A 27,098-nucleotide genomic window follows, 5' to 3' on the forward strand; every position below is an offset into this window, starting at 1 on the left:
AGGAGAGACTTTACATTCAAAAGAGGGGTTGAAACTCACAAGATCCAATCCCACACAATGCAAGATTGAATTCTAAATGAGTTTCAAGGGTTGAGACAGCAAGGATACCCTCTTTTGTAAAGAATGTAGATAGAAGGATTGAACTAGGAGTGTATGTAAAAGTAAGAAAGATTCTCTTGTAGACGGAGATAGGGACATGGGATGAAGCTATGGACCTGAAATTAGCAGTAAAATGTTGAGACGATGTTGTCCTGCAAGTTTGAGCGAAATTTGACGGGACGATGGCGCCCGGAGTGCACACGGTCCTCCGAAAAATCCGCGAAACGAAGGGGGATCTGTTCGTCTTTGCACAAGGATTCCAGATCTTCAATTATAGCCATGTACCTGCAACCTACACACAAAAAAGAGAGGACGATTGGGGGGTTAGGGATTAGGGGTTTGCCTTTAGGTCAAACCCTGGTTTTGGAATTAGCCAAGAAATGAGAATGCTGTAAATGTAAGTGTTTGTAATGTAATCAAGTATTGATACCTTGTTGTAAGAATGTTTGTATTCTTACATGCAAAGGTGTAATGATGTTGTATGTTGTAGGTGATCTCCTCTTCAATGGTTGAATCCTTGTCTTGAATGCAACACCTATCCTTGAATGGATACCTAGAATGCTCAATTGCTTGAAGGAATGCTTGAATGCTTGAATGTTTGTCTATCGCTTCCGCCTCTTGCACACATATGTTTCTCACACCTATCCAAATGGGAGGGGAAATGTAGTTTATATACTTGTCAATTAGGGTTAGGAGACTGATTTTTCCGACCTTAGGCTGACCTAGGAACATTATTTTCCAAATTGCAAACTTGAAGACCCAATGCCCAATAAGAGACCAGGCCCAAAATAGGGCCAGGGACCTGGGCGCTGGGCGCCATGGTTCTGAGGGACCAAGGCACTGAGCGGCATGGTCCTGAGGGACCAGAGCGTTGGGTGCCATGGTCTTGAAGGACCAGGGCACTGGGCGCCATGGTCCCACCTCCCGGGATAGCAGGGTGCAAGGAAGATCAGGCCAAGGTGCAGAAAGAAGCAGTTTTTGATGTCGTAAACAGGTTTCGGGGTCTCCATTCAGGTTCAACATTGTGCCACCATCATGAAGACCCAAATGCAGTTGAAATTGCAAGTGTCACAATTTTATGATGCTACATTTAGCCCCCACTTTAGCGGGAGTATAAGCGTACACCCATACTTCTGGTAAAGTACAAGGAAACAACATTGAAAGACTTTCACCATGTCAAGGAGGCAAGATACACCAAGCCCCTAGTGAACTAAGGATCTTACGAATTCGATTGACAAAGTAAAAGGGAAGATCACGAAGGAGAACCATGACTGTCAGTAGTAAGGTTCCCTCACTATGAGTCATGCAAGAAAAATACCAAAAATTTTCAAGGCAAAGCTAAGTTCGCCAAGAAATTTTCAAGTATCTTGAAGAGATATGAACGGAGTGTATGTCCCCTACGTTAAAGCGATCGCACATGCCTCATCGGGGGTGATTTATTTAAGGTGGTGATACACATAAGAAATGAGAAGGGAAAGGAGCATGTTATCACAAAGATTTAGCCCCCAAGTGTGAGATAAACCCAAGGATAATAGACACAAAACACAAAGCACGAGGTGACTTCACTTTCCTTTGGGTCAGTATGATGTATGATAATTCATGTATATCATATGTATGTATGCATAATTTTTCTTCATTCCCCAATCAAGGAAGGTCGCTTAGAAGAAGGGAAAACATGTGTCTTTTGAGTCAACATGAGAGAGACCAAAAGAGATCTCAATGCTTTGCATCGTCCTTAAGTAGACAACACTAAGGACAACAAATAGAAGAATGGGAATAACACATAGAAGAAGTAACAAAAGAGATCAAGAGAGGAGGAGAGAGTTTGCTATGCTAATGAAACTAGTCTAGCACGTCATCCACCTCCCGATCTTGCTGATCAATATTTTGGGAAGGCAGGAAACACGCTAGAGGAGGAACACCCAACACAGCAGATGGAGCTATCACAAGATCCAAACAAGGGCTATGTTCATGTTCCAAGCCACGTTGTTCTTGTCTAGGAGCTAGGATAAGTGCTTCAGAAAATTCGTTAGATAAATGGTTATCAACATATTCATATTCACTATCAGAAACAAGAGGAGTAACATTTTCATCATGAATAACATTTTCATCTATATCATCGTCAAGATTTATAAAAATAGGATCTTTAACTCGCACAGGATCAAAACCATCATGCATCTTATGTTTAGGAGATTTTGACTCAATTTTCGACTGAGTAGAAAATGGAGTAATACTAGCTGAAGGTGTCTTTGGGGATTGCAAAGTTTGAGAAGCAGCTGCACGAGCTCTAAGATGATGCTTTCGTCAGTGTTCACATGCAAAACGATTTCATCTAGTCTTAGTAGGAAGTTGAGAAGATTCAGGAGGAGGAATGTTCTCATCCTTATCACTTGGGTGTTTAGGTTGTGGTCTCTTAGGTTGGACGATAGGAGAAGAGGAAGGTCTCTTCTCTCTATAAGAGGAAGGAGGAGGAACTGCTCCATATAAAGGAGGAATATCTGGTTTAGGAAGGAGACCAAGTCCATCATGATGAGGAGTTATAGGTCTACCTTTAGAAAGTTTATTAGACATAGACATAGTCACGTCCATAGGGATGGGTTGGGAATCTTCTTGAGGAAAGACATTAGTTTTATCTTTCAAAGGAAGAACTTCTTTCTCAAGAATGATAGGAATATCAAGTTTGGGTGTTCTAGGTTCACTTAGAGATAGGATCATATCTTTTTTCCACTTTTGATAAGATTTGAAAAGATGATCACTTTGCGGTGGAAGAGATTGAAATTGTTTAGGCCAAAAATAATCAATAGGAACACTAGAAGTTCTTTTAGCTAGTTTAAAGAGACTATGATTGACAGTAACAACTTCACCATTATGGGGAAATTTCAAACACTTATGAATAGGAGAAGCAATAGCTTTCATGGAAGATAGCCAAGGATAGCCTAGCTTCACACAAAATTGTTCGGATGATGGAATAATAGAAAAGCTCACATCAAGGGATTTGTTATGGACCTCAATAGGTAATGTAATAGAACCAATTGCAGGAGAAGAAAATGCATCAAATAGTTTCACAACCACATTTGTTTTGTCATAGATCACTTGATTCAATTGCAAAGTAAAAAGAAATTCTTCAGTAATGACATTAACCATGCAAGAAGGATCAATAAGCACTCCACAGCAAGGTGTATTCTTGACTTTTGCAACTATATATAAAGGACCATTAGGTGCCCTGATAGTTTCACTAGAATCAAATGTGATGGAAAGCTCTTTAGGGATTTTCTGCTGCTCTACAAAGTTAACCACATTCGGAGTCATAGACACAAGACCATCAGGTGAGAAAGAGGAATCATTAGTCTCAATCACATTAGAGGTATGAGAAGGTAATGGATCAGTAAAAATCTTAAGATTTTGGTTAGGAAGAGCTACAGATGTGTTGCCTTTATCATTCACACCTGAAACAGAGATAGTATTATTATCAATCAAATCTTGAATTTTACCTTTTAAAGCAAAACATTTTTCAGTATCATTCCCAAGTTGATGATGAAATTGACAAAAAGATTTGTTATCAAAATAGGGTGAATTCATCTTTGTAGGATCTATTTGCTTTATAGGAGGGAGAGTAAGCACATTTCGTTCCAATAACTTATTCATAATACTATGCAATGATTCATTCAAAGGAGTAAACTCTCTTTCTTTCTTGAAAAACTTAGAAATAGGATACACACCTGATGCTGCATTCACATTGTTGTTGGTGATGTTTTCATTGAACTTGATGAACCCTCTGTTTGGTTTAAACTTCCCAAATGGTTGTTGACTACTATCACCCTTATCACTCGGAGCCATAGGATTTGCTTGTTCCATTTGACTCACAGTCAGTTGATAATTGTGAAGAGTTGCACATAACTGTTGGAAAGAAGTAAACTCAGAAAACATAAGTTTTTCTCTAATATCTTTTTGTAAATTAGAAATAAAGATTCTTTGAATATCATTGTCAGGTACTGGAAAAGAAATTTGAGCACACAAATGCTTATATCTACCAATGAAATCAGTCACTTTTTCTTTAACACCTTGTTTACAATGCATTAAATCAATCAAAACAACTTTAGGGTCTATATTGTTTTGAAATTGTTGAATAAAAGCATTTGCAAGTTGTTGGAAAGAAGTAATAGAATAGGAAGGCAACGAGCAATACCATTGTAGAGCCTTATCTCTTAATGTTCTAGTAAACAGTTTTGCAAGCAACCTTTGGTCATGAGCAAAATCGGTACATATTGTTTGAAAGGTCTTAACATGTGTTAGAGGATCACCTTTACCATTATAAAGCTCCAATTGTGGGATTTCAACATGCTTAGGATGGATAGCTCAAACAATGTCAAGAGAAAGTGGGCTCGCAACATCAAATGTGGGCACACTAAACTTAGATTGATTCATAGAGGCAATTTGTTGCTGTAAAGAAGAGACAGTTTGTGCAAGATTGTTAATGGTCGCTTCAGTCGAAGAGTTCATATTAGACATGTTAGATTGTGATGGAGGTATTATGTTATTGAAAGAAGGTATTGATTGAGAGTAAGATGGCGGGACACTATGATAGTTAGTCATAGGAGATGATTGGAAAGAAGGAACACTACAAGGAGGAATGGAATGGTTAAATGAATTGCCCCCTTGTGTCATGTTCATTTGTGGAGATGTAATAGGGACACTCATTGAAGGAATGAATGAAGAAGTTGGATTGAATGAAGGAAGAGGGTTGATTGAAGAAGAAGGATTGCCCCCATGACTGGTGATCATAGGTGAGATTTTTTGTATTGAAGTAGTCATTATGTTTGATGTAAAAGTAGGTATACTAGCAATAGAAGTTGTCAAAGGAATAGAATGATTGACTTGAGTAGGAGGTTGTGTATAACCTAAAGTTTCGGCACAACTCTTCATAGGCATCACATTTGAATCCATGATGTGTGCAATACTATGCAAAATATCAATTCCATTCTTATCACTTTGAACCATACGTTTTAGACCCTCAATTAATGGAAGAGCTTCACTATCGGGGTATTCTTGAGACATCCATTGCTGAAAATCATCAAATTGATTATCCAATTTTGAAAGTTGTTCTACAGAAACCTCATGGAGAGCTTCTTCATCATTAAGAGGATTAGAGGAATTACCCATGTCCTCGTTAAAAAGGCCATTCAAATTAGGTTCCATCTCCTTGGTAATTAAACCTTGGAAAGACTTAATTCTAAGGCTTCATCTAACGGGAATAGTGTAAGTAGGGCTTATTGTTGTAAAACTCATGCACTAGAGAGAGAGAGAAGATTTTGAATTTTGAAAATAAAGTTGGCAAAACTGAACAATGAGATAATGATTATCCAATTTGAACTTTGTGAAAGAAGAGGGAAACACAACTTCCAAGAAAGGTAGGCACAATTGAAAATTAGGGCCAAGGGGGTAGCACTTAATTTTAATTGTTATCTTGAAAATTGAAATCTTGAATTTTGAATTTATTTTCAAATTTAGAGGTAGCAAATTTCAATAAAATCAGCCAATCTTCTAGACTTAAGTTGTTAAATGCAATCATGACAATCTCCCGAAATTTCAGAAAAAATGTCGGGGACCATGGCAAACAGAGTGCACACGATCCTCGCAACTTTTTTCGAAATTTTCAGGGATGAAAGTTATGATGATTTTAAAGCTAATATGAAAAAATTGAGTGATTTTATGATCTGTAGATAGGCCAAATTAAAGTTGCAATCTCAAAATTGAACCCTACCAAGATTGTTGAAAAATGCAAAATTTGAATTTTGAAAAAGAGAGGGAAACTAAAATTTTGAATTTTATGATTTTAGAGGGAATACTAAAAGCAATGCAAGCTTTGAAATTTAAAAGTTGACTCAATTTCATGCAAAATTCAATTTTGAAAGCGGAAATCAAAGTTGTTGTAATTAAGCACTTAATTTCAAAAGTCACAAACTGCAAAAATTTGAATAAAGCACTGAAATTTCGAATGAATGCCAACACACTTTTCAGATTTAGGATAGTAAGAAACACAATTTTAACACAAATTTCAATTTCAACAATTTTTGAATGATTAAAAGCCTTAATCCAAGCAATCACTAGACCAACTTTGACTTTAATTTTGAAAGTGTTAGAATTGATGAAATCAGCCAAGATTCTGGATTCTAGCAGAAAAATACAGTAAGATCTAGCTCCCAAAATTTTGAAAAAAATGTTGGGGACAATGGCACTCGGGGTGCACATGGTCCTCGCAACTTTTTTCAAAATTTTCAGGGATGAGAGATATTATGATTTTGTTGCGAAATCCAAAGTCACAGCCGATTTAGAGGTGTTTTGATCAGTGAAATCATCGATCAAAGGTTGAATCAAGAGGGTTTTAAAAATTAGGGTTTTGACACTTAACCACTTAATTTTCAGAATTAAAGCACAAATATGAATTAACAATTTGCAATAGAAGGGTAGATCTGAAACAAGCATTAACAATTAAACATTTCACAAGCTCAATTACTAAAAAGAAAATTTAGGGTTTTTATGCAATTAACCTCTAAAATTTGCAAAAGGTCAAACATGGAAATGTAATTAAGGAAGCAAATTTTTCAGATCTAACCATGAATAATCAAAATTAGGATGTTCACGTTGGGTTCACCAAAATGTAAAGCAGAAAATCGAACCCTAGGTGTTCCCCCACTCCAAGGAGAGAGAAAGGAGGTCACTAGGATTGACGGTTTTCACTTAGGAGAGACTTTACATTCAAAAGAGGGGTTGAAACTCACAAGATCCAATCCCACACAATGCAAGATTGAATTCTAAATGAGTTTCAAGGGTTGAGACAGCAAGGATACCCTCTTTTGTAAAGAATGTAAATAGAAGGATTGAACTAGGAGTGTATGTAAAAGTAAGAAAGATTCGCTTGTAGACAGAGATAGGGACATGGGATGAAGCCACGAACCTGAAATTAGCAGTAAAATGTCGAGACGATGTTGTCCTGCAAGTTTGAGCGAAAGTTGACGGGACGATGGCGCCCGGAGTGCACATGGTCCTCCGAAAAATCCACAAAATGAAGGGGGATCTGTTCGTCTCTACACAAGGATTCCAGATCTTCAATTATAGCTGCATACCTACAACCTACACACAAAAAAGAGAGGATGATTGGGGGGTTAGGGATTAGGGGTCTGCCTTCAGGTCAAACCCCAGTTTTGGAATTAACCAAGAAATGAGAATGTTGTAAATGTAAGTGTTTGTAATGTAATCAAGTATTGATACCTTGTTGTAAGAATGTTTGTATTCTTACATGCAAAGGTGTAATGATGTTGTATGTTGTAGGTGATCTCCTCTTCAATGGTTGAATCCTTGTCTTGAATGCAACACCTAGCCTTGAATGGAGACCTAGAATGCTCATTTGCTTGAAGGAATGCTTGAATGTTTGTCTATCGCTTCCGCCTCTTGCACACATATGTTTCTCACACCTATCCAAATGGGAGGGGAAATGTAGCTTATATACTTGTCAATTAGGGTTAGGAGACTGGTTTTTCTGACCTTAGGCCGACCTAGGAACATTATTTTCCAAATTGCAAACTTGAAGACCTGATGCCCAACAAGAGACCGGGCCCAAAATAGGGCCAGGGACTAAGGCGCTGGGTGCCATGGTCCCACCTCTCAGGATAGAAGGGTGCAAGGAGGATCAGGCCAAGGTGCAGAAAGATGCAGTTTTTGATGTCGTAAACAGGTATCGGGGTCTCCATTCAGGTTCAACGTTGCGCCGCCATCGTGAAGACCCAAATGCAGTCGAAATTGCAAGTGTCGCAATTTTATGATGCTACAGTAATGAATGTTTTGTCCTTCAGCATCGAATAGTTATTAATAGTAATTAATAAAATTACAACATGAATCTTGATATTTTGCCCTTTAGGTTTTACTTTTCTACTTTTTAGAGTTTTCAAAATAAGAGAATCGTAAATCATAATCGTCTTTGATTTCTTGGATAAACCTGTAAATCGAGGGAGATTCAGAAATAGCTACTAGATTGAGGAATGCAAGTTGCAACAGAGACTATCTGTGCCAAACTAGTGAAATAGAAATTCCAATTTCTGGGTAAAATCTAGAACACCTACATCCCACCTTTTTTGCTTTTGGTAATCTCGTGGTCCAATTTGAGGGTTAGCATTTTCAGGTTTTTATCTAGCTGCCTAGCATTATTTTGAATTGTTAACAATAATAGTGATGGGGAAAACGGGAAGCAGTAGTTCAACAAGAAGCCAAGTGAAAAACAAAATGTACCTAACCGAACTGGTTAAAACACCAGGTTTCACTGATGAATACCATGATATTTATGACCCTGCTATCCATGGTGAAAAGCGTATCATAGATATTAGATATACATTGTCTAGTAAGGCGACAGATGCATCCAGGGCAAAATTTTCTGTTTTCAACCCAATGTTACAAAAAATAACAAATAAAATCGCATCGTGGAATGTTGGATTGGGAAGCATGGTGTTACCTGAAGTATTCCCTTGCCCTGATTTTGTCATGGTCTATGCCAAAAATTATGATGAAGATAAAAAAGCAATTGTCAATAAAAATACAAAAGAGGAAATTCTATCCATAAACGAGGGAGAATTTGCTTGTTTGTTGAACCTAGAATTTGAAGCCCAAAATTCAAATGTCCAAATTGACCTTGAAAAGATGGTAGGGAATTATGAGAGTCTCGATCCAAGTCGCAGAGATTCATTTATCAAAGGTCTAATAAAGATTGATACTGGTATTGTGTTGGATCAGAATCATAAGCCTCCTTATGATTCTAAAATTTTTGTTCCATGGGTTGAGGACAGTATTTCCTTGCTGTCGTTTGGCCTGGGATTGAAAAATGATAGAGAAGTGGGTGCAAGCCTTCTTGAAATGATTTATAATATCCATTGTGCAAGTCAACCAATAAGATATAATTTTATTGATCACATTGTAAAATCCATGCAAAAACAATTACTTATGATCAAAAAAGGTTCCTGTAAGACATTTAGGTTCTCATCCTACTTGTGCTATCTCCTTCTATCCAAGTATCATGCAATATTTGAGACCAACAAGCTTCAAATTGTGAGCTATAAGATTGATGAGAAGACTGGGAAGAGAACAGACTGTCCAATATATGATTGGAGCCCAAAGATAAGGATGCATGATAACAAAAAGAACTACAACCATTTTGTAGACTTCTTTTTGGCACCAATGTATAATAAAATTACAAGCACTCTAATGCCTAGGTTGCCTATGTCTTGTAGAGATTGCATTCAACTCGGAAGTCAAATAGAATTGGCTAAGTGGTTCTTCATGGAAGAATTCACTGTGTTAAGGTTTTACGGATCGGCAGTAAAACCGTACAAACTTCCAATACATGTGACAGAGAGGGTATTTGCGTTAGAGTATTTACGAAAATTGGAGAGCATAGATAGGCACTTCCATGGTCAGCAAAAGAAGAGCATATTTCCTTCCTTGCCTTTCTCATGTGGAGGGTTCACATTTGAGAGAAAAGCATTCATTGTGGCACATGATTTCTTGACAGTTTTTAACTTTGGTGATGAGGGTCTCTGGCAGTATGATCCAATCGGTGTAGTTCAAGCAAGGCTTAAGAAAAATGGGAACTCTTCAGCGTTATGTCAACATGAAAGTAAACCATTGCTAGAAAAGCTTAGAAACAAGGACTCCTGGGATGAGGCTAAAAAAGAGATGGAGAAAATTGTAGCTGACAATAACATTTCAAATGAAGAAATTTCATCACAAATTATGGAGGGCCAGGGCAATGAGGGCATCCAAAATAGGAGGTCCTACAATTTCTACAAAAAATCTGCTAATCCATCTAAGAAAACTATTCCCAAATCAATTATGCATGAATGTAAAGAGAATTGCTGGACTCAAACCAAAATAAATGATTTTTGGACTATGAGGAGGAATCTCGGTGAACCAAAGACAAGTGCAGAATTTGAGAGCATCGACGAGGATGCAGAGTTTAGCAAATTGTGGGATATGGAGCATGGTGGGACTGAAGGTGATGATGATGAGCATGAGGTTGTTGTTGAGCCCCCTCCAACAACTACTACAGTGCCTAAAATATTAGGTGGAGTCAGTGAGTCCATGAAAGACAAATATAGCAAAGGGGCAAACCTTGTGGAAAAAATGGGTTTTGAAGGTGGTGGTCTAGGTCCCAGAGGAGAGGGCATTTGGTATCCACTTCAGGTACAACTTCCATCACAGTCAAAATCAAAAGGTCCTTATAAACCAGTCATTGGACTTGATTCTTCAGATTCATCAGGGAGAGGTACTACTCATTACCCTCAGGGTCCACCTACATTTGTTTCTGGTTCAAATCCACAACCACCACCACATCCTGGTATTCCCATTGGTGGTGAATTAAGTGCCACTGCCACTGGTGGGGAATCTGGGGATAGTATTCCTATTATTGTTCAATCAAGTGCCATTGTGATTGGTGGGTCAAAATCAAAAGGTCCTTATAAACCAGTCATTGGACTTGATTTTTTAGATTTGTCACCAATAGGTACTACTCATTACCCTCAAGATCCACCTACATTTGTTTCAAGTTCAATTCCACAACCACCACCACATCATGGTATTCCCATTGGTGGTGAATCAAGTGCCACTGCCACTGGTGGGGAATCTGGGGATAGTATTCCTATTATTGTTCAGTCAAGTGCCACTGTGATTGGTGATGTTGGCATGGGTACTACTATTGATACTAGTTGTCTTGGTGTTGGACAAGGGAAACAACAAAATATCTCTCACAAGAGGCCACTAGAGGTAGATACTCAATCTCATACTATTGAGAATCCTATATCAAGTGCCATTGACACTACAAATCAATCATTTGCAGCTTCAGATCACACACCTCAAAAGACTATGAAAACTACACATGAAAGTGTCAGTGGGAGTGGGACAGCATCAGGAACTGTTATTGGTAATCCTAATCTTGGTCAAGCATTAGTTAAAAGCACAAGAATAAGTGGAACTGGAGCCTATGATATTCCTATGTCACCTTTCAAACATTCAATTGCTTCAGCAAGCCCAGATTTTCAATTTCGTGATTACTATGAAAAATATAAACACACAACAAAAACAAATAAAGAAAAAAAGAAAGCATTTCATAGGAATTTTGTGTCTAAAGTTGTAAATGAACAACCTGCAAGGAACAAGCTATTTCCAACATATGACCCACAGAAAGATATGATGGAGTTCATGGTTGTTATGCCCCCGGACACATCTAAAGATAAAAATCCACCACACAGTTAGATAGATCCCTCTCAATTTCAAATTAGCACCCTCCAAATGGATTTTTCCAAAGTACATAATGTGGACAAAATTAGTGTGTCAAAAAGGACTAACGAAGTGGTCTACACTTCACTGCTAAAGGTGGAGAGAGAAAAAAATAAACTGGAGAAACAAATAGAAAAGTTACAGGCAGACCTGGAAAATGAAAAATCAAGGAGGAAAGCAGTAGATAGCAAGTGCAATGAATTATAGAAAAGGATAAAAAATTCGGGCTTTGCAATAGAAATTGCAGAGCAGGACAAGAAGGATGCAGAATTGAAGGACCTGACAGAAAAACTGGCTAAAAGCAGTAAAAAAATTGTTGAGGAAAAAGCCAGTTTTCAAAAATTATATAGAAGTTATGAGTTTGCTGCCGCCGAAATGAAAAAATTACAGGACCTATTGGATCATGGGAAGGAAAAAGAAAAACATTTGTAAGAGGAAGTAGAGGAAGAAAGAAAAAAATGTGCACAAATGAAAGAAGACCTGCACAATGCAAATGATAAAATAAAAACTTTGGATGATAGATTCAAAGATAATATGAAAAATACAACGAAGTATATACAAGAAAACATTTGGTGGGAAATAATGTAGAGGAGTGAGAAGTTGTGTGAATGGTTTCAATTGACTGAAAGTATGAGACAAATTTTTTTAAAAATCAAACCGCACTATGAGAAGAGCACACATGTTTATTTAAAAGAGGAAATGGCAAAAAAGATTCTGAAAGTAGTCTACAGTTCCAGTGACAGCTACTTGGCATCTAAGGGAATTAAGAGTCGCATTGATGCCACAGTTAAGACATCATCTATCATTAAAAAATGCCAGAAGCTAAGGGAAACATCAGAAGTTATGGATAGTTGTGGAAAAAAGATAATGAAGCTGCAAGAAAAGAAAAATAATTTGATTAAACTTGGTTTGCCTAAGCTTGTTGACACAGAAAATAAATTCATTGGAGAAGAAGCTCACAAAGAAATCATGGAGAAAAAAATGAAGTCTGATTTAGACTTGCTTCCAAAGGACACAACTCCCAAAAGCTTTCTGGAATTCATCCAACCATTTACAACTCTAAATTCGCTATTGGATGAAACAATGATGTCAAGTAAATCTTCTAAATATGGAATGTTGACGAAGTTGGAGTTGAGTTTCCATAGTTTACAGAATATTGACCTTCCATCAGACGAAGAGTGGAGCACCCTACAAAAACTGGCACAGAATTCTTAAGAATCATAGTATGTATTGCACAATTTTCTTCTTTTATTCTTAATTTCAAGGTTTTTTTTTTTCCCTGTTTGCTATTTTGCTAATCCAGCCTATGAATCTAATTTATGAAGAGGGAAAAAACAGCACTCCCTATTGCTATTTTGCTAATCCAGCCTATGTATCTATGATGCACACTGCAAAACTTCAGCCAGTAAATTTGTATTCTCTAATTCTCCCTTGCTTTAACATTTATGCATTTCTCTATTTCTGATTAGTAGGTTTTAGGCACTCCTATAGCTAGTATCTATGTTTAATTTGTCATGACTCATGGCGTGAATTAATATTTAATTTTGAACTCTGTTTTTTGAACAGGAGACATCAAACATGTAGCAGATGTTAAATTGCTAATACGGCCTGTGATGGCCATATAAATATGTGCTGAGTTTGTTATTTTGATGTTCAGTGTTCACATGTTGCAAACTTGCAATTCGACCTGAAGCTGTTGTTGCTCCCTTGTTTCTATAAAAGGGAATTCAAGGTCATTTGCAATTTTGCAAAGGGTTCTGAAACTTTGTATTCACTTTTGCATGGACATTGGAGAATCACACAAGAGTTGTTGTTGCTCTCTTGTTTCTATAAAAGGGAATTCAAGGTCATTTGCAAAGGGTTCTGAAACTTTGTATTCACTTTTGCAATTGGCATGTAGAATAACACAGATTGGTGTATTACTATTGAATGAAATGTATCATATGGCTATATTTTGAAAGAATTAATGAAAATCTAAGTTCTCGACATGTGTATTACTATTGAATGAAATTTATCATATGGTTCTAAAATATATCACACAGATTTGAGACTCAAACATGTATAAATAAACAATAAACATCTCTGTATCAATAAACACATTATGGTTTTTTTTTATTATGCTATTTTAAATTTGGAAATAGAAAGTTGAAAACTAAAATTACAAATCAATATTAAATTCTAATTGAAAAAAGTAATATGAATGATGAGATACAGTAATAAGATTAATAAATACCAATCTCTTACAGTTGCCATTCATCCTCATCAAATTTAGTGCTTTCTTGATTCTCGTCTGTGGTTTCTTTACTCTGAGACTGAGTCTGCATATCTTCATCGAACGACATCTCAATGCTACCAGTAGGTCCACTAGTCCCACTGGCACTTTGGTTTGAAGTGTTGCCCAAACCTCTTCTTTCACATTTGGACCTCCAGATTTGCAGTGCCCTATCGTAAGGAAAAGTGTGGACATCATACCTAGATGTATAGAGCCTCAAGCAATTTTCCAAATTTTTGTCTAGTTTGTTTCTTAGCTTTGATTTTAGGAACCCCAAAGCACTGAAAACTCTCTCATCTTCCACCGAACCCAATATCATGGTAAGACATAAAGCAACAAGCTTCACATATTCTGGCATTGAATCACGCAAGGATGCATTCTCAGCTATATATTTCCAAACCCTTGTTACTGATCCCTCTTCGTGGGGGTTCTCCATTTTGGCATATTGTTGTTTCATAGTGTATGCAAAACGAGATGATTTCTCTCAAAGATGAGTTTCATCTAATATTCCATTTATAGTTACTCCATTCAATTCTCTGGATGTGCAAAATTGTTTTATCAAAGTCAGTCGCTTAATTCAAAAATCAGATGCACTGTTGAGGCTCCAATAATGAGGAAACACAATAGACATGGCTTCGAGTAGGTTGTCAGGAGGGAATCTGCTTCTAATTTCTGAGGAAAGGTCATATGCAATTTTCTTCATAGAAGTAGTTACAGTCTCAATAATCTTGTCGAAATCTTCCTTTGTAACTTTTGCTAGTTTCTTCCTGGGGCGCTTTCCTGGTTCCTCGGGGTCAACCGTGGCATAGAAGTGCATTGGTATCTCAACTCCCCGTACATTGGCACATACCTCCCTGTCTGCACCGATTTGTAAAAAGTTATCAAGATTGTTCAAATCTGTGAGTGTCCGCCACTTAACAATTTTTTCATCAGATAGTGTTGGTTCATTTCGATAGAGATTGTCGAGGGTCATGCATGTCATCTTATGCAACATAGCATATTCTGCAATATACAAAGCTCTTTTTTGGGCAGCCTTCATAATATTCCTCATTTCCTCTAGCATGGGCAGAAGAGCTGCTAAAGTTAAGAATGTCTCTAAATTACTTAACCTGCCAAGAAGTTCAGGAAATTTTGGTTGATCTGATTCGTCGCGAGTTGTGTGAAATAGTCCAATCAAGGATGGATATTCTAAAAACACTCGATGCACTGAACCATCCAAAGAGATCCATCTGGTATCATTATCCTTGAGAAGCTTGTTCCCATCAGTTAATCCATCAGCAAAGTGTTGAAATTCCATAAATCGCTTGGGACTTCGACACAAGTGTGAGTAGAGCTCTCTGATTAAAATTTCAATTTTTTTAACTGAAGCAAACTTGCTCACAATTCCAAAAGCTAGATTCATTCTATGAGCCATGCAGTGAATTGCAGTAATGTACGGTGCAAATGAAGTTTTAATCTTTGTACAAAGACCGTTCCTGTGACCTTGCATTACTGAAGCTCCATTTGCTCCAACACAAACCATTTTTTTGGCTACCGTCATGTCATCCATACCTCCATATTCAATTAAACTTCTCTTTACTAGTTGAAATAAATTTTCCACTATCGCACTCTCCTTCATTTTAGCAACAGACAGTAGATGAGGTTGGTGGGTATGATTCTCTACAGTATAAACATGCATGCATACCCATGAAGTATTGTCTACTGTCGTAACTTCGTCTAAAGAAAATGCAATGAAGTTTGACTCTCTTATTTTTTCCTGTACATCTTCTATTTCAACCTCAGCAAGACAACTTGCCCATTCCCATCCACTGTTTACTGACCAGTGTCTATTAGGATAGTTAGGAACTTTCAAAAAGTGTAATAAACCACTAGTTGATGGGAAATCTATCATAGCACGCCCTCTACTCAAAATATGAAAAACAACGCTTAACTGAACAACTTTTCCCAGTTGTTCTATTTGCATTGCTTTTCCAAAAACAGCTTCAATAGAACCTTTAACTTCAGCAGGCTTCGTCTGTAATTTCTCATGAAAATAATACTCTTTGGCATTCCTCACATGCTTACATTCATTCTTTGTTTTCCATCTTATCACTGATTTTTCAACCCCGTCTATCATTTGTTTTTCATAAACTTTACCCATATGCTTTTCTATGGTGTCAAATTTTAGCTGCAACCTAATTTCCTTCTTATTTTTCCAAGGGCAAATCTTACACCTGCATTCTATTGGAGGCTCGCCTTCAATTGGTTCTCCATTGGTTCAATGAATGGATACTTCGATGCCCAATTAATTTGAAAATTCCTGACTGACATATCCCACTCCCGATCCTTTTTTGATTGTGGTTCACCATTTTTTGATATGGCTTTTCTTTTCCCCTTCCATGCATTATCATCAATGGAATTATATCATTCCGACTAACTTGGGTATCTACCAGATAATCTTCTTCAAGATCATCCTGATCTGAGATATCAGGTTTGCCGCCATCTTCAACATGTGGTGCAAGTGGCGAATTTTTTACTTGTACTTGTGATGATGTACCTTTTTTATTTTCACGAGTACCACAATCTTTTCCAATGCCAAAGTACGAAGGCAACGTTCTACTTTTTGTTGGCCTCTCTTGGCCTTCCCCACATTCAGGTTTCCTACCCTCTTCCTGTTTGACATCTCCAATGAAATAAAGGCTGCCAAAAAAATATCAATTTAATGAAGAAGAAATAATAGACTATAATGTATAATATACCAGTTCAAAAATATGATCGCTCACCTTTAGGCTTTAGGTAATAGGCAGTCGCCAATACAGCCAACAACAATGATTTTCCTTGATTTGAAACTTCACTATTGATCAGAATTCAGAGCCTAGAACCCACTAGATTGTGTTGAGATAGATCTGATCTTTGCATGTATTTATACCAATCCTTATATGGCGAATTCCGCGGGAATTTACCAGTATACAAATATTTGGTGAATCTCGTGTAATTATAACACGACTTATGTAATTTTTGAGGCGATTATAGGTCGTCCAAATATGACTTATGTAATTTTCGAGGCGATTATAGATCGTCCAAATAATAGGCGAATAGCGAATACAATATAGTTGGCGAAAGTTGGGGTGACTGGAGACACATGTCGGCAAGATGTCAAGTGAATTGGGTCCCCCCAGATAACAAATCTTCACATTCCTATAGGCGAATTAAGGTCATCTATTAAGGCAACCTCGGATAGTGTAGGCAAAATAATTAAATTTACCATGCGTCCACCATATATTGTATTGGTGAAATCATCACATAGAAACATTTAATTGCATAAAACATATGGCGATCGGGCCGTGACATTGACGGAAATTGATAATGTTCTAGCGACATGGCCACCCCATACGGTACAAAATATTCACCATTTCCGACAGGGCTGACGTGAAAAATTTGCCATTGGCGAATATTCGCCACTAAAGTAATCGTTGATTCTTACTATAGAAGATACAAGTTATTGAGATGACTAAATCATGGTGCAAGTTCTAGACTGCTTAGATGATAGATACAAGACAATGATTTGATCTCTATTGACACATATGTACAACATTACTAAATGAGCTATCTTTTTGTCATTGAACTTGACCATCACTTTCTATTCTTATATATTACAAGAAATTTCAATAATGAAATATTTTGATGCACATTTGAGTATGATTCAAGTTGGAAATTTTTGACTTCCTATGAGTGAGCAATTATGGTATCATAAATTCAATATAAAAAAGATTAAAAAAATTACAGTATAATAAGAAAATAAAAACATAGAGCATTCCCACCACTTCACAAAGTAATCCTGCTACTTCTATAAATTGAAATTGAGATGAAAGAGACTTCCATTGAGGGCGAAAATCTGCCTGTATTCTCACATTTTTTCTTACAAGTGTCAAAAATCTGCAATATAACACACTAAAACAACAAAAAGTATGAGATGGACATGTGAAGTGAGTCCCACAGAGCGTGCTAGAAATGTGCGAGTAAAAATGTGAGTGTGAAATAAAGATGATTGAAATAAAAAAGATAACAACCTAACACACAAATTATTCAAACACTCAAGATTAGGACGCTAAAAGAATATAAATGAAGCATAATTGACAAAAACACATAGAAATGCAAAATGCATTTTGTTCCTTTGACTTGATGTGTTCTTGATTTTGTGCTTCCAAGGGTGCTAGATGTGCTCCATGATGATGAGTATGCAAGCTAGATTAAGCTAAAATGAGATGCAAAGTGTATGGATGTGAGTAAATAAATTGGCACAATAAATGTATAAAAATGAAAGTGGATGGATTGTGAAGGAAAATGAGGGGATTAAATAGGCCAAATAGGAGAAGAAGAGGCATGAAAATGAGACACTTGTCCCTGAGAATGACAAGTGTCATGGATGAAAATGACAAGTGTCCTTGAGAAGGGCAAGTGTCATGGAAAAGAATGACCAATGTCCTTGAGGACACGTCTATTTGAGAGAGAGATAACCAAATAAGAAGTTTATATTTCAAATATGAAAATATTTTCAAATATCAAGATAATGATGATATTTCCCCAAATTTTAGGAAATTCAAGATATTTGAGAATATGCACACATATGGTGAGGGAAAGAGGATAAGGTTGACTAAATGAGACACTTGTCCTTGAGAAGGGCGAGTGTCATGGATGGAAATGACAAGTGTGCTTGAGAAGGGCAAGTGTCATGAAAAAGAATAACAAGTGTCCTTTAGGACACATGCCTATTTGGGAATGAGACACCCAAAAGAGAGATTATAAAATAGGGATATTCTCATGGTTTAAGAAGTTTGGGATATATTCCCAAATTTTAGGCAATTTGGTTCCCTTCCAAAATGAGGAGATTTCCATGACTTAGGATATTTGAGATATTTTCCCCAAATTTTAGGAAATGGTTCCTCCAAAAATAAGGATATTACCATGGTTTAAGATATTTGAGATATTTTTCCCAAATTTTAGGAAGTGGTTCCTCCAAAAATGAGGATATTTCCATGGTTTAAGATATTTAGGATATTTTCCCCAAATTTTAGGAAATGGTTCCTAAAAAAATGAGGATATTTCTATGGTTTAATATATTTGAGATATTTTCCCAAAATTTTAGGAAATGCACATATATGAGGAGGGATAAGGGATAAGGATGACTAAACTTGTGGTTAATTAGGTGGGTTAAGAAAGAGGAAGGGTTAGATAAGGGTTAGAGTTAGGAGACATGTGGGGAAATATAATTAATTAGTTAATTAATTCTATGAGAATAATGAAGGAAGGGACAAAATATGAATTAAAAAGTCAAACTATGCATTTGATTTATTTAATAGAAGGATGAGGTAAATTTAATTAATTAAATGATTTATGATTGTCCAATAATTAATTAAAAGGGGACTCATTTCTAAATATCAAGATATTTCCCCAAATATTAGGATATTAGAGATATTTTGGAATGTTGACTAAAACGTAAGGTTAACTAGGCAAGTTGGATTAGAGGAAATGTTATATGTGGGTTAAAGTTAGGAGGTATGTGAGAAAATAGAATTAATTAATTAATTCTATGAGAAAATTAAGAGGAAAAAAACAAAATGAATTAAATAATCAATTTATGCATTTGATGTATTTAATAGAAGAAAAGGGACAAATTTAATTAATCAATTGATTTATGGTTATCAAATAATTAATTAAAAGGGGGCTATAGTGTAATTAATGAAATTAATTAGCTAAAAGGAGGGAACACTAATTAATAAAATAATGCATAATTATTTAATTAAAGATGCTCGTGATAACTAAATTCAATTAATTCAATTAATCAAATTTAGGTGTCTACAATTGTAAAATAGAAATTCGATGTCATTTAGAATAAGAAGGGATGAAAAAAAAGAAACATTTTTGTTACATTCTTTTCCCCTCAACAAAGATTGTTTCTATATTTAAAACTTTGATATATAAATTACAAATCACAATAGTGAAATTATGGAGGAACTAATAAAGAGAATGTGTTGATTACTTGAAAGGGATTTGAAGTCTCTTGAAGGTTATGTTTTGTGATGTCAAGTCATCAAGCCAATCCAAAGTAAATAATCTGTGTGTTATTGTGATGCAAAATAACATAAATCGGAACACCTATGCATAATAGTAGACAATTACAATGAGATTTAGAAGGCTAGTGCCTAACCATCTCTTCGGATTCAAGGTCATTGTTTTGGCCTTCACATGAGATGAATTTGTTACTAATCCATCTCATATTATTAACGAAGATAGCTCCTCCCTGATTTAGTAGGTTGGTAGTACTTGGAAGAGAGAAAATCACCAAAAATTAGTTGACAGACATTCAAATTATTTGGATGAAAAATTTAGGGGAAGCGCACCGGTTATAGACATAGTACCAATGACAGTCATGTTTTTGTCAACCCAACCCCCCGTTATTACATTGAAAAGGAGCCCAAAAAACTGATAATGAAAAGTTCATTAATGAATGTCACATGTTTATATAGTGAATAATTTTTTATTTTTTTTGACGATAATAAGCCCATTTGTGCACCACTATTGACCCATTTGTGCACAACTAGTGGGACATTTATGCATAACTACTGAGACATTTGTCCACTACTATTGGACTACTACTGGATATTTTGAGTTATCTACTATTGGCGCAAAGCTGATTATGTATCGGATGACACTTTGCAATGACCACTTTTTGACCTTTGCACACATAATGAATTCTGTAGCGTGGTTACTACCCAAAAGCCAAAACAATAGCTTTAAATAATTAAGTTGCATACGAAGAGAACAAAAAAATAATTGTCGAAATCGGATGAATCATTTAAGAATTTAAGATACACGAAATTATCTATGTCCACTATGATACGCTTCCCCTAATATATTGTTTTCAAAATATAAGACTTCATCAGACTCAGTATGAGCTCTGATATAGCAGTCTTTTCAGTAAGAGAATATTTAAGGGGTATAAAGATAATTTGATTCCACCCGATTGAAAATCTCCTTGCTTCCAAAAAGTACGAAAACTGAGGAATTTATCTTCTGCTTCTGCGTATAAGCTTTCATCCGATGGAATCCTACCGATCTTTCCACTGTATCTAGCATTGAAAACTGGTAAGGAAAATTGTGTTCGGTACAAAATCTAAACAATTTTCTGCAGCTTTTGAAATCAGTGCCTGAACTGAGGTTTGCGTAGGGCAAGATGTTTAGAGGCAGAGGGTTATCCCATGTAGGTAATAAAAAAGATCCCAAATTCAAGCCACGTTCATTTCACCACTTAGAATTCGTAAATTACCAAACTGGATAAGTTTAAATGGAGTTAATTGAGGACACTAGAATTCTCAAGGCGGTCATGCGCTCGTCAAATTGTAATTGCGCTGGTTAATATTTAAAGAGTTGATTGGGAACAAACAGATTGATGTCTGTTAACGAATCTTTGGTGATTTTCTCTCTTTAAGGCCTACAAATTCTTTCAAAACTGAAATAAACAAGGAACAAGTCTTCCCAAAGGTATTAAATTATTCTGCTTTCCATGGTACCAAAGTTCTTTTCTATCATGCCGGTAGCTACCTGAACTTCAGCCTAAAAAAATGTCTGATTTTGAAATGCCTGGACTAAGACCTTACTATCTTTGCTTTCTAAATACTAGCATCAATTCAGAACAAGCGTATTCTTTGAATCATAAAGAACCGAAACTGACAACTGGGAAGTCTCGAAAACATAAAGATGAATCCGAAACATTAGATTAAATCTGCGACAGGCTAGAAAGTCAAAGAAAACCATTAGAATTTAAGCAGTTTTTGAGAGCGATTTCATCGAAATAAAGTTGATCTGTATCAGAAGAAAAGTTGGCGTGTACTGTATGAAGATGAAATTACATGATTTTTTTTGCCCTGCAGCTTCATGTTTAGTGTCATGACATAATTAGCATTTGAGATCACGAAAGCCATTAATGAAGAACTATGGTGCCAACCATATGGTATTCACTCTTAAGAACTTACACAAAAATTTTAAAAAATGTTCTTTTTTAAATTGGGTATTTAATGTCACGTACAACAATAATGTATGACAAAGGAAAATTGTTTCCTTGTCATGCGGTTTCTCCCTCAACCAAAGAAGGCCCCTCAAAAAAATTGGGGATAGAGGGTTGTTTGTAAAGTTAAACTTTGACAAATAAATTACAAATTTACATGGATAATATACACAATGATATATTAGAAACTCTTACAATTTAGCTGAAGTGAAACCTACAACTTGCTCCATATGCAGGAGAATTGTTCATAGAGTTGAACTTTGACACATATTACAAATAAGATGGATGATATACACATTACCAATTCTTTCAATTTAGCTGAAGTGAAATTGACAGTATGCTCCATCTGCAGGAACTAAGAAAGAGACCACAGTGATTACTTAACAGGATGTGCACTTGCTTGGAGTTTCTCAATCATCAAGCCAATCCAGAGTAAATTGCGGTTCCACAATTTCAACTCTTAGATTAGGGATAGAAGAGGCCTTAACTCGCAGCCACTGGTGCCCAATCTTCTCATCACAGATGACATGTTTCAGAGAGCTTAGTCCACAAACACTTCTAGGCAACCTCCTCAAGCGAGAACACTCTCTCATGTCAAACTCTTTCAAATTCTGGAGCTGACCTATTTCCTCTGGAAGTTCTTTCAAGCCTTCGCACAGTGAAATGTCAAGAAATTCCAGCTGCTCAAGTTTTCCAATTGATGCCGGTAGCTCTTTCAGGCCTGGTAATTGTGATAATCGTAACATTCTTAAAGAGCTCAGATTTCCGAGATCATATGGTAATTTTCCAACCAGATGGCAGTTGGTAATAGACCATATCTGAGCAGAGGGCATATGACAGATGTCAAGTGGCCATTCCTCCAAATCGCTGCAGTGGTCCAGATTAAATTCTTGTAGGTTGCTGTTGCTGAATGTGGAAATATTTCCAAACCCTTCACATAAACTAACAGATAGTTTATCTAATTTTTGCATAACTTTGATCTGTTCTAAAATAGAGGGCGCATCCAACTTCTCCAAGCGAACGTTCCTGAGCTGAGTGAGTGAAGATAGGACATCTAAACCTTTTAGTGTGGTCCTCTTTGAACTCAAATTACACAACATTACAGATTTCAGTTTTTTCATGGTTTTAAGAAATGGTGGTAGAAAGTATTCGCTTGCAGAAAAATGTATCACTAGAACCTCTGTCTCTGGAAAATCCATCTCATACCACTGATTTTCAGCCATAGAGCCTGCAATAGATCCAATATATATGCAATTGAATTAGAATATCTTTTAGTGGCCAAGAATAAAAGCAGTTAATGTAAACAATCTATATCAAAATATTGTTGTTTCAATAGTATTATTATTCATGATGACAAAACACAAAAGCTAATACATTTTAATAGTTCAAATAGCTTGCAGAGTTTGCCACTGAACAAGTATGAATATTTTTGGAAGAACAACGTACCTGTGTGAATAGAGACAACTTGAGCATTAAATGATCTATCATTAAGCATCTGCCACTCTCCTGGCAAGCTCAGCTCCTTCTTGGGCATGAATAATCTCTTCCTATGGACTATACTGTCCTGGCTTCCCAAATATATGGCCAAATCTCTCATTACATCATGCTGAGAAAAGTACAGCTCAGAGGCATTTCCATAAGAGATTGTTGCTTGCCTTCTGATAATTACAGAAACAATATCAGCTCAATGTTAAAAAAAAATGATAGCAAGAAATTTAATATATATAACGACAGGCAAATACCCTGAGCTGCTGATTAAATTCAAGAGATTTTTGCTTGCAAGTTCCAATAACATGATAAAGGCATCTTGCCACTTTAGCTTCCGAATATAAACCCAAATGTTCAGCAGTGCATCAGCACAGACTTTTTGGTTTTCTGGAAATAATGCTAAATCTAAGAAGCATTCTCTCCCAACATCATCCAAGGAATCAATACTGGTCTCCAAGCATCTAAAAAGCCCTTCTTTGTGATAACTGGATATGGACTGCCCCTGGCAAAGCTTGTTCTTTGCGTTCAACCAGGTCCCATGAGGTTCCCCATTCAAAGAGCTCCCAATCACCTTTAAAGCTAGGGGTAAGCCCTTACATTCAGCTTGCACCTGCAATTCATAAGATCGATATTTTTATTAGTGGCCAAAGGAAGTTCTGTAAAAGATGAAAGGAAAGACTAAATTAAATTATATTATATAACTTGAAGCATATTTTTTTGTGGATTAACTGGTGATAATTGCAGAATTAATTAAATAACTTCCTTCAAATGCTAGTCTACTAGAACATTCAATAACTGCAAGTTCTTAGAGCAAAAACACAAATAAGCATGTAATTCATTTATTTGATTCTATACGAAGCTTTAGGCCTTTCCATATTTTTATTTTCAAGGAAAGAAAAGACAAATACCTGCATGACTAGATTTGCATCTGCGGCACTTGGAATTGATGTCTGTCCAAAAGCTGAGAAGCAGAAAAGCGAGAGAGCGTCCTCATGGCCCAACAATGGCAACTGATACGGTCGAGTACAGGTGTTTTGGGGAATCGTAGAGCTGTCTCTGGTTGTGACAACAGTCTTGTACCCTGGCGCTTCAAATAGTAATTCCTCCAAATGAGCCCTGGACCAGACATCGTCCAATATCATCAGAGTTCTCTTGGATTGAGTAAAAAGCTGCTGCTTTAGCTGTATGCGTGCATCTTCTACATTCTGAAACTCAGGCTTCTTCCTTCCAACAATCTTCTCCCACATCGTCTCTATAATTCCCTGCAGATTTGGCAATTGTGTAACAGTGATGAAATGTACATTCCCAAAATAACCTGATGTTCACAGAAGAAAACAATTATTTTTCAGTAGGTTGCAAAAAAATCATGATTGGAAATTTAAGTGTATGGTAGGCCGACCCACACAACCTGATGAAATGTACATGTTCAAAATAACCCGCCGTCCACCTAACTCTCCTCAGATTTGGATAGTCGAGGCAATAATGAAATGTACATTTCCAAAATAGCCTGATGCTCACAGAAAAAATCAATGGTATTAGTTCTCACAATTCATAATGCTGCTCACTATTGTTTCATGGAATCAATTGTGTTGAAGTTTTTCATCATCATTTCGGGTAACACATATGATCCATCATCAGAATAATAGAGAGCTAGAAGAGAAAAATTTCTTATATTCTTCTGACTTTCTGTTATTCTATGATGGATCACAGAGTCTGAAATATTGATAGAAAAATTCCAATACAATTGAATCCAGAAACAATATCTAACTGTTCTATCCAAAACTGGTGCTCCAAAACTAGAGCACCAGGAAGATAATTCATGATTAGAAATCTAAGAGAGTACAAATTTAACATAGGAAATGGCAGGCCGACCCACAGGAAAACACCTCAGGAACAGAGCATATGCAAGGGTTGCAAACCAAATGGTGCAATTCAACAAATAATACTACTTTTCTAACTTATCTGACAATGTACATAGCCAACAAACTCTATATGAAATGCCAAGAGATTTAATTTTGAAATTCTATACCCATTGACTGACGAATGTAGACTAAACGTCCTTAAAACGATCTTAGCCTTAAATGTCCACAGATAACTTTAACCTCGATGACATAAACACCAAAGTCCCTTGTCCAAAATCTAAGGTATTTATGAGATGGGCCAAAAAAGTTTAGTGGTTTCCTTACAGGCTTAGAACATTAGTAAAAACGACAAGAAAAATAATAATTCAAAATCTAAGTCTGTACAAATTTAACACAGGAAATTGTAGGCCGACCCACATGAATAAAACCCTCAGGAACAGAGAATATGTAAGGGTTACAAATAAATTGGTACAATTCAACAAACACAGATCAATTTAACCTTGATGACCTAAACACCGAAGCCATTTGCCCAAAATCTAAGATATTGATGTGATAGGCCAAAAAAATTAACACTAGTTAAAAACGAAATCGAAGAAAGAAACGTTACCTTTGATATGGGGATCATTACAAATAGCCGAGGCCAAAGTCGTTTTCCCACCACCCCCCATGCAATGCACTCCAATGACCGACACCTCGCTTTGGAATAAAAGCTCCTTCAAATCTTCAACAGGCTTCTCCAATCCCGCATAAAACCGAGATATCACAGGAAAATTACTAAGATTAGACCATTTGTAAGCCTCTTGGAATTCAGTACTTTGATTCAGGTTACCTAAACTCATTTGCTGTTGAATCATGGTATTCACCGTACTACTTTTATCTGGAGGCTGCAATTCCTTATATATATCTTTCATGGCTGACATAAGATTTCTAGCATCTAACACCATGTAGTCTGGGATAGAACTCATGAAGCCACTGATCTCCTCTTCTAGCTTGAGTATCTGTGAAGCATATCTACACCTACGAAATGTATTTAAAGCGCTAATGCTCTCACAAGATTTCACCAGCTCTGAACCCCTAATAAGCGTGTCTGAAAACTGGTTAAAAGTGGGATTTTGCTGATTCTTGCGTTGTTGCAGGTCAGATGCGCAAAGTTGCTGGGTAGCTGGGATAAGGGATTTCAGCAGGGCATCGGCTCTAGCACACACAATCTTGCTATTGAAACTCTCCATTCTATATATTCCTAAAACAAAAATTCAGTTAAAGATTTCACAAAATCTCAAAAAACTCTATAACTCGCGAAGTTTAAAACTTGTAGCTGGCTATTTGCTATAGCTTTTCTCTTTCTCTCGTTGGAAAGTTTGAAGGCATAGCTCAGGCATATTTATAGAGCAAAGAACTGAACTTCTGGGAAGCACACAAACTCTGGCCTTGCAAGACACGTCAACGGATACATACGAATCTCGGTCGCGTGCAAAAAACCAGCACATCGATAAAATGGTCTCACTGCCACCTCCCGTGGTAATAGCCGCTGGTTTAATTTACGCATACTGTGAGCCCATTGTTTAACGACACGTGTTTTCATAGTCGAATGATATTTTGTCTAGTGTTTGATACAGGGAAATGCGGATGTAAAATAAATTGTTTGAATGTTTTCTGCTCAGATATTTTTGGTCGAACGAATCAAAAGCGCCAGCACAGAATTCTGGAAAGGAACAGATTACCTGCCACGTCTTGGAAGATGGCGGGCGCAGTTGCTTAGCAAAGCCAAATGTCAGAATGGATAATATTCAGAGTCTCGAAGATTCCGACTGATATCGGGAAAGATTCCGACAGATAGATCCCTTCCCGTTTCTTGCAACATGGAGGTTGCCTATGAACTCTCTTTGTAATTCGTTAACTTAAATTCCGGCAAAATCCGATCTACCCTTCATATTTTAAGGTGGAAAGTTAGGATGGGAAGTTACTCTGTTCTTTTCTGGTTGGGAAAATTTTAAGGTTTGAAGTTAAGATGGAA

The 27,098-nt window shown here is 36.6% G+C and overlaps 1 protein-coding gene across 3 annotated transcripts; it reads right to left on the reverse strand.

Moving 5' to 3' along the window:
- Positions 1-21,886: 21,886 nt before the first annotated feature.
- Positions 21,887-26,532, reverse strand: LOC131074103 (probable disease resistance protein At4g33300). Of its 3 annotated transcripts, XM_058010648.2 has the most exons (6): positions 25,692-25,825; positions 24,631-24,729; positions 24,131-24,537; positions 23,477-23,832; positions 23,181-23,392; positions 21,887-22,962 (listed from the first exon to the last, which is right to left on the reverse strand). In XM_058010648.2, the coding sequence occupies exons 2-6, from the start codon at positions 24,644-24,646 to the stop codon at positions 22,145-22,147; spliced, it is 1,809 nt and encodes a 602-aa protein (XP_057866631.2). In that variant the 5' UTR covers positions 24,647-24,729; positions 25,692-25,825; the 3' UTR covers positions 21,887-22,144. The 3 variants fall into 3 exon arrangements, with proteins under 3 accessions (XP_057866631.2, XP_057866630.2, XP_057866632.2); XM_058010647.2 differs by lacking the exon at positions 24,631-24,729 and having other exon boundaries at positions 25,692-26,532; XM_058010649.2 differs by lacking the exon at positions 24,631-24,729 and having other exon boundaries at positions 24,131-24,484; positions 25,692-25,856.
- Positions 26,533-27,098: the final 566 nt, after the last annotated feature.

The sequence above is a fragment of the Cryptomeria japonica genome, chromosome 4, assembly GCF_030272615.1.
Source record: "Cryptomeria japonica chromosome 4, Sugi_1.0, whole genome shotgun sequence".
NCBI lineage: Eukaryota > Viridiplantae > Streptophyta > Pinopsida > Cupressales > Cupressaceae > Cryptomeria > Cryptomeria japonica.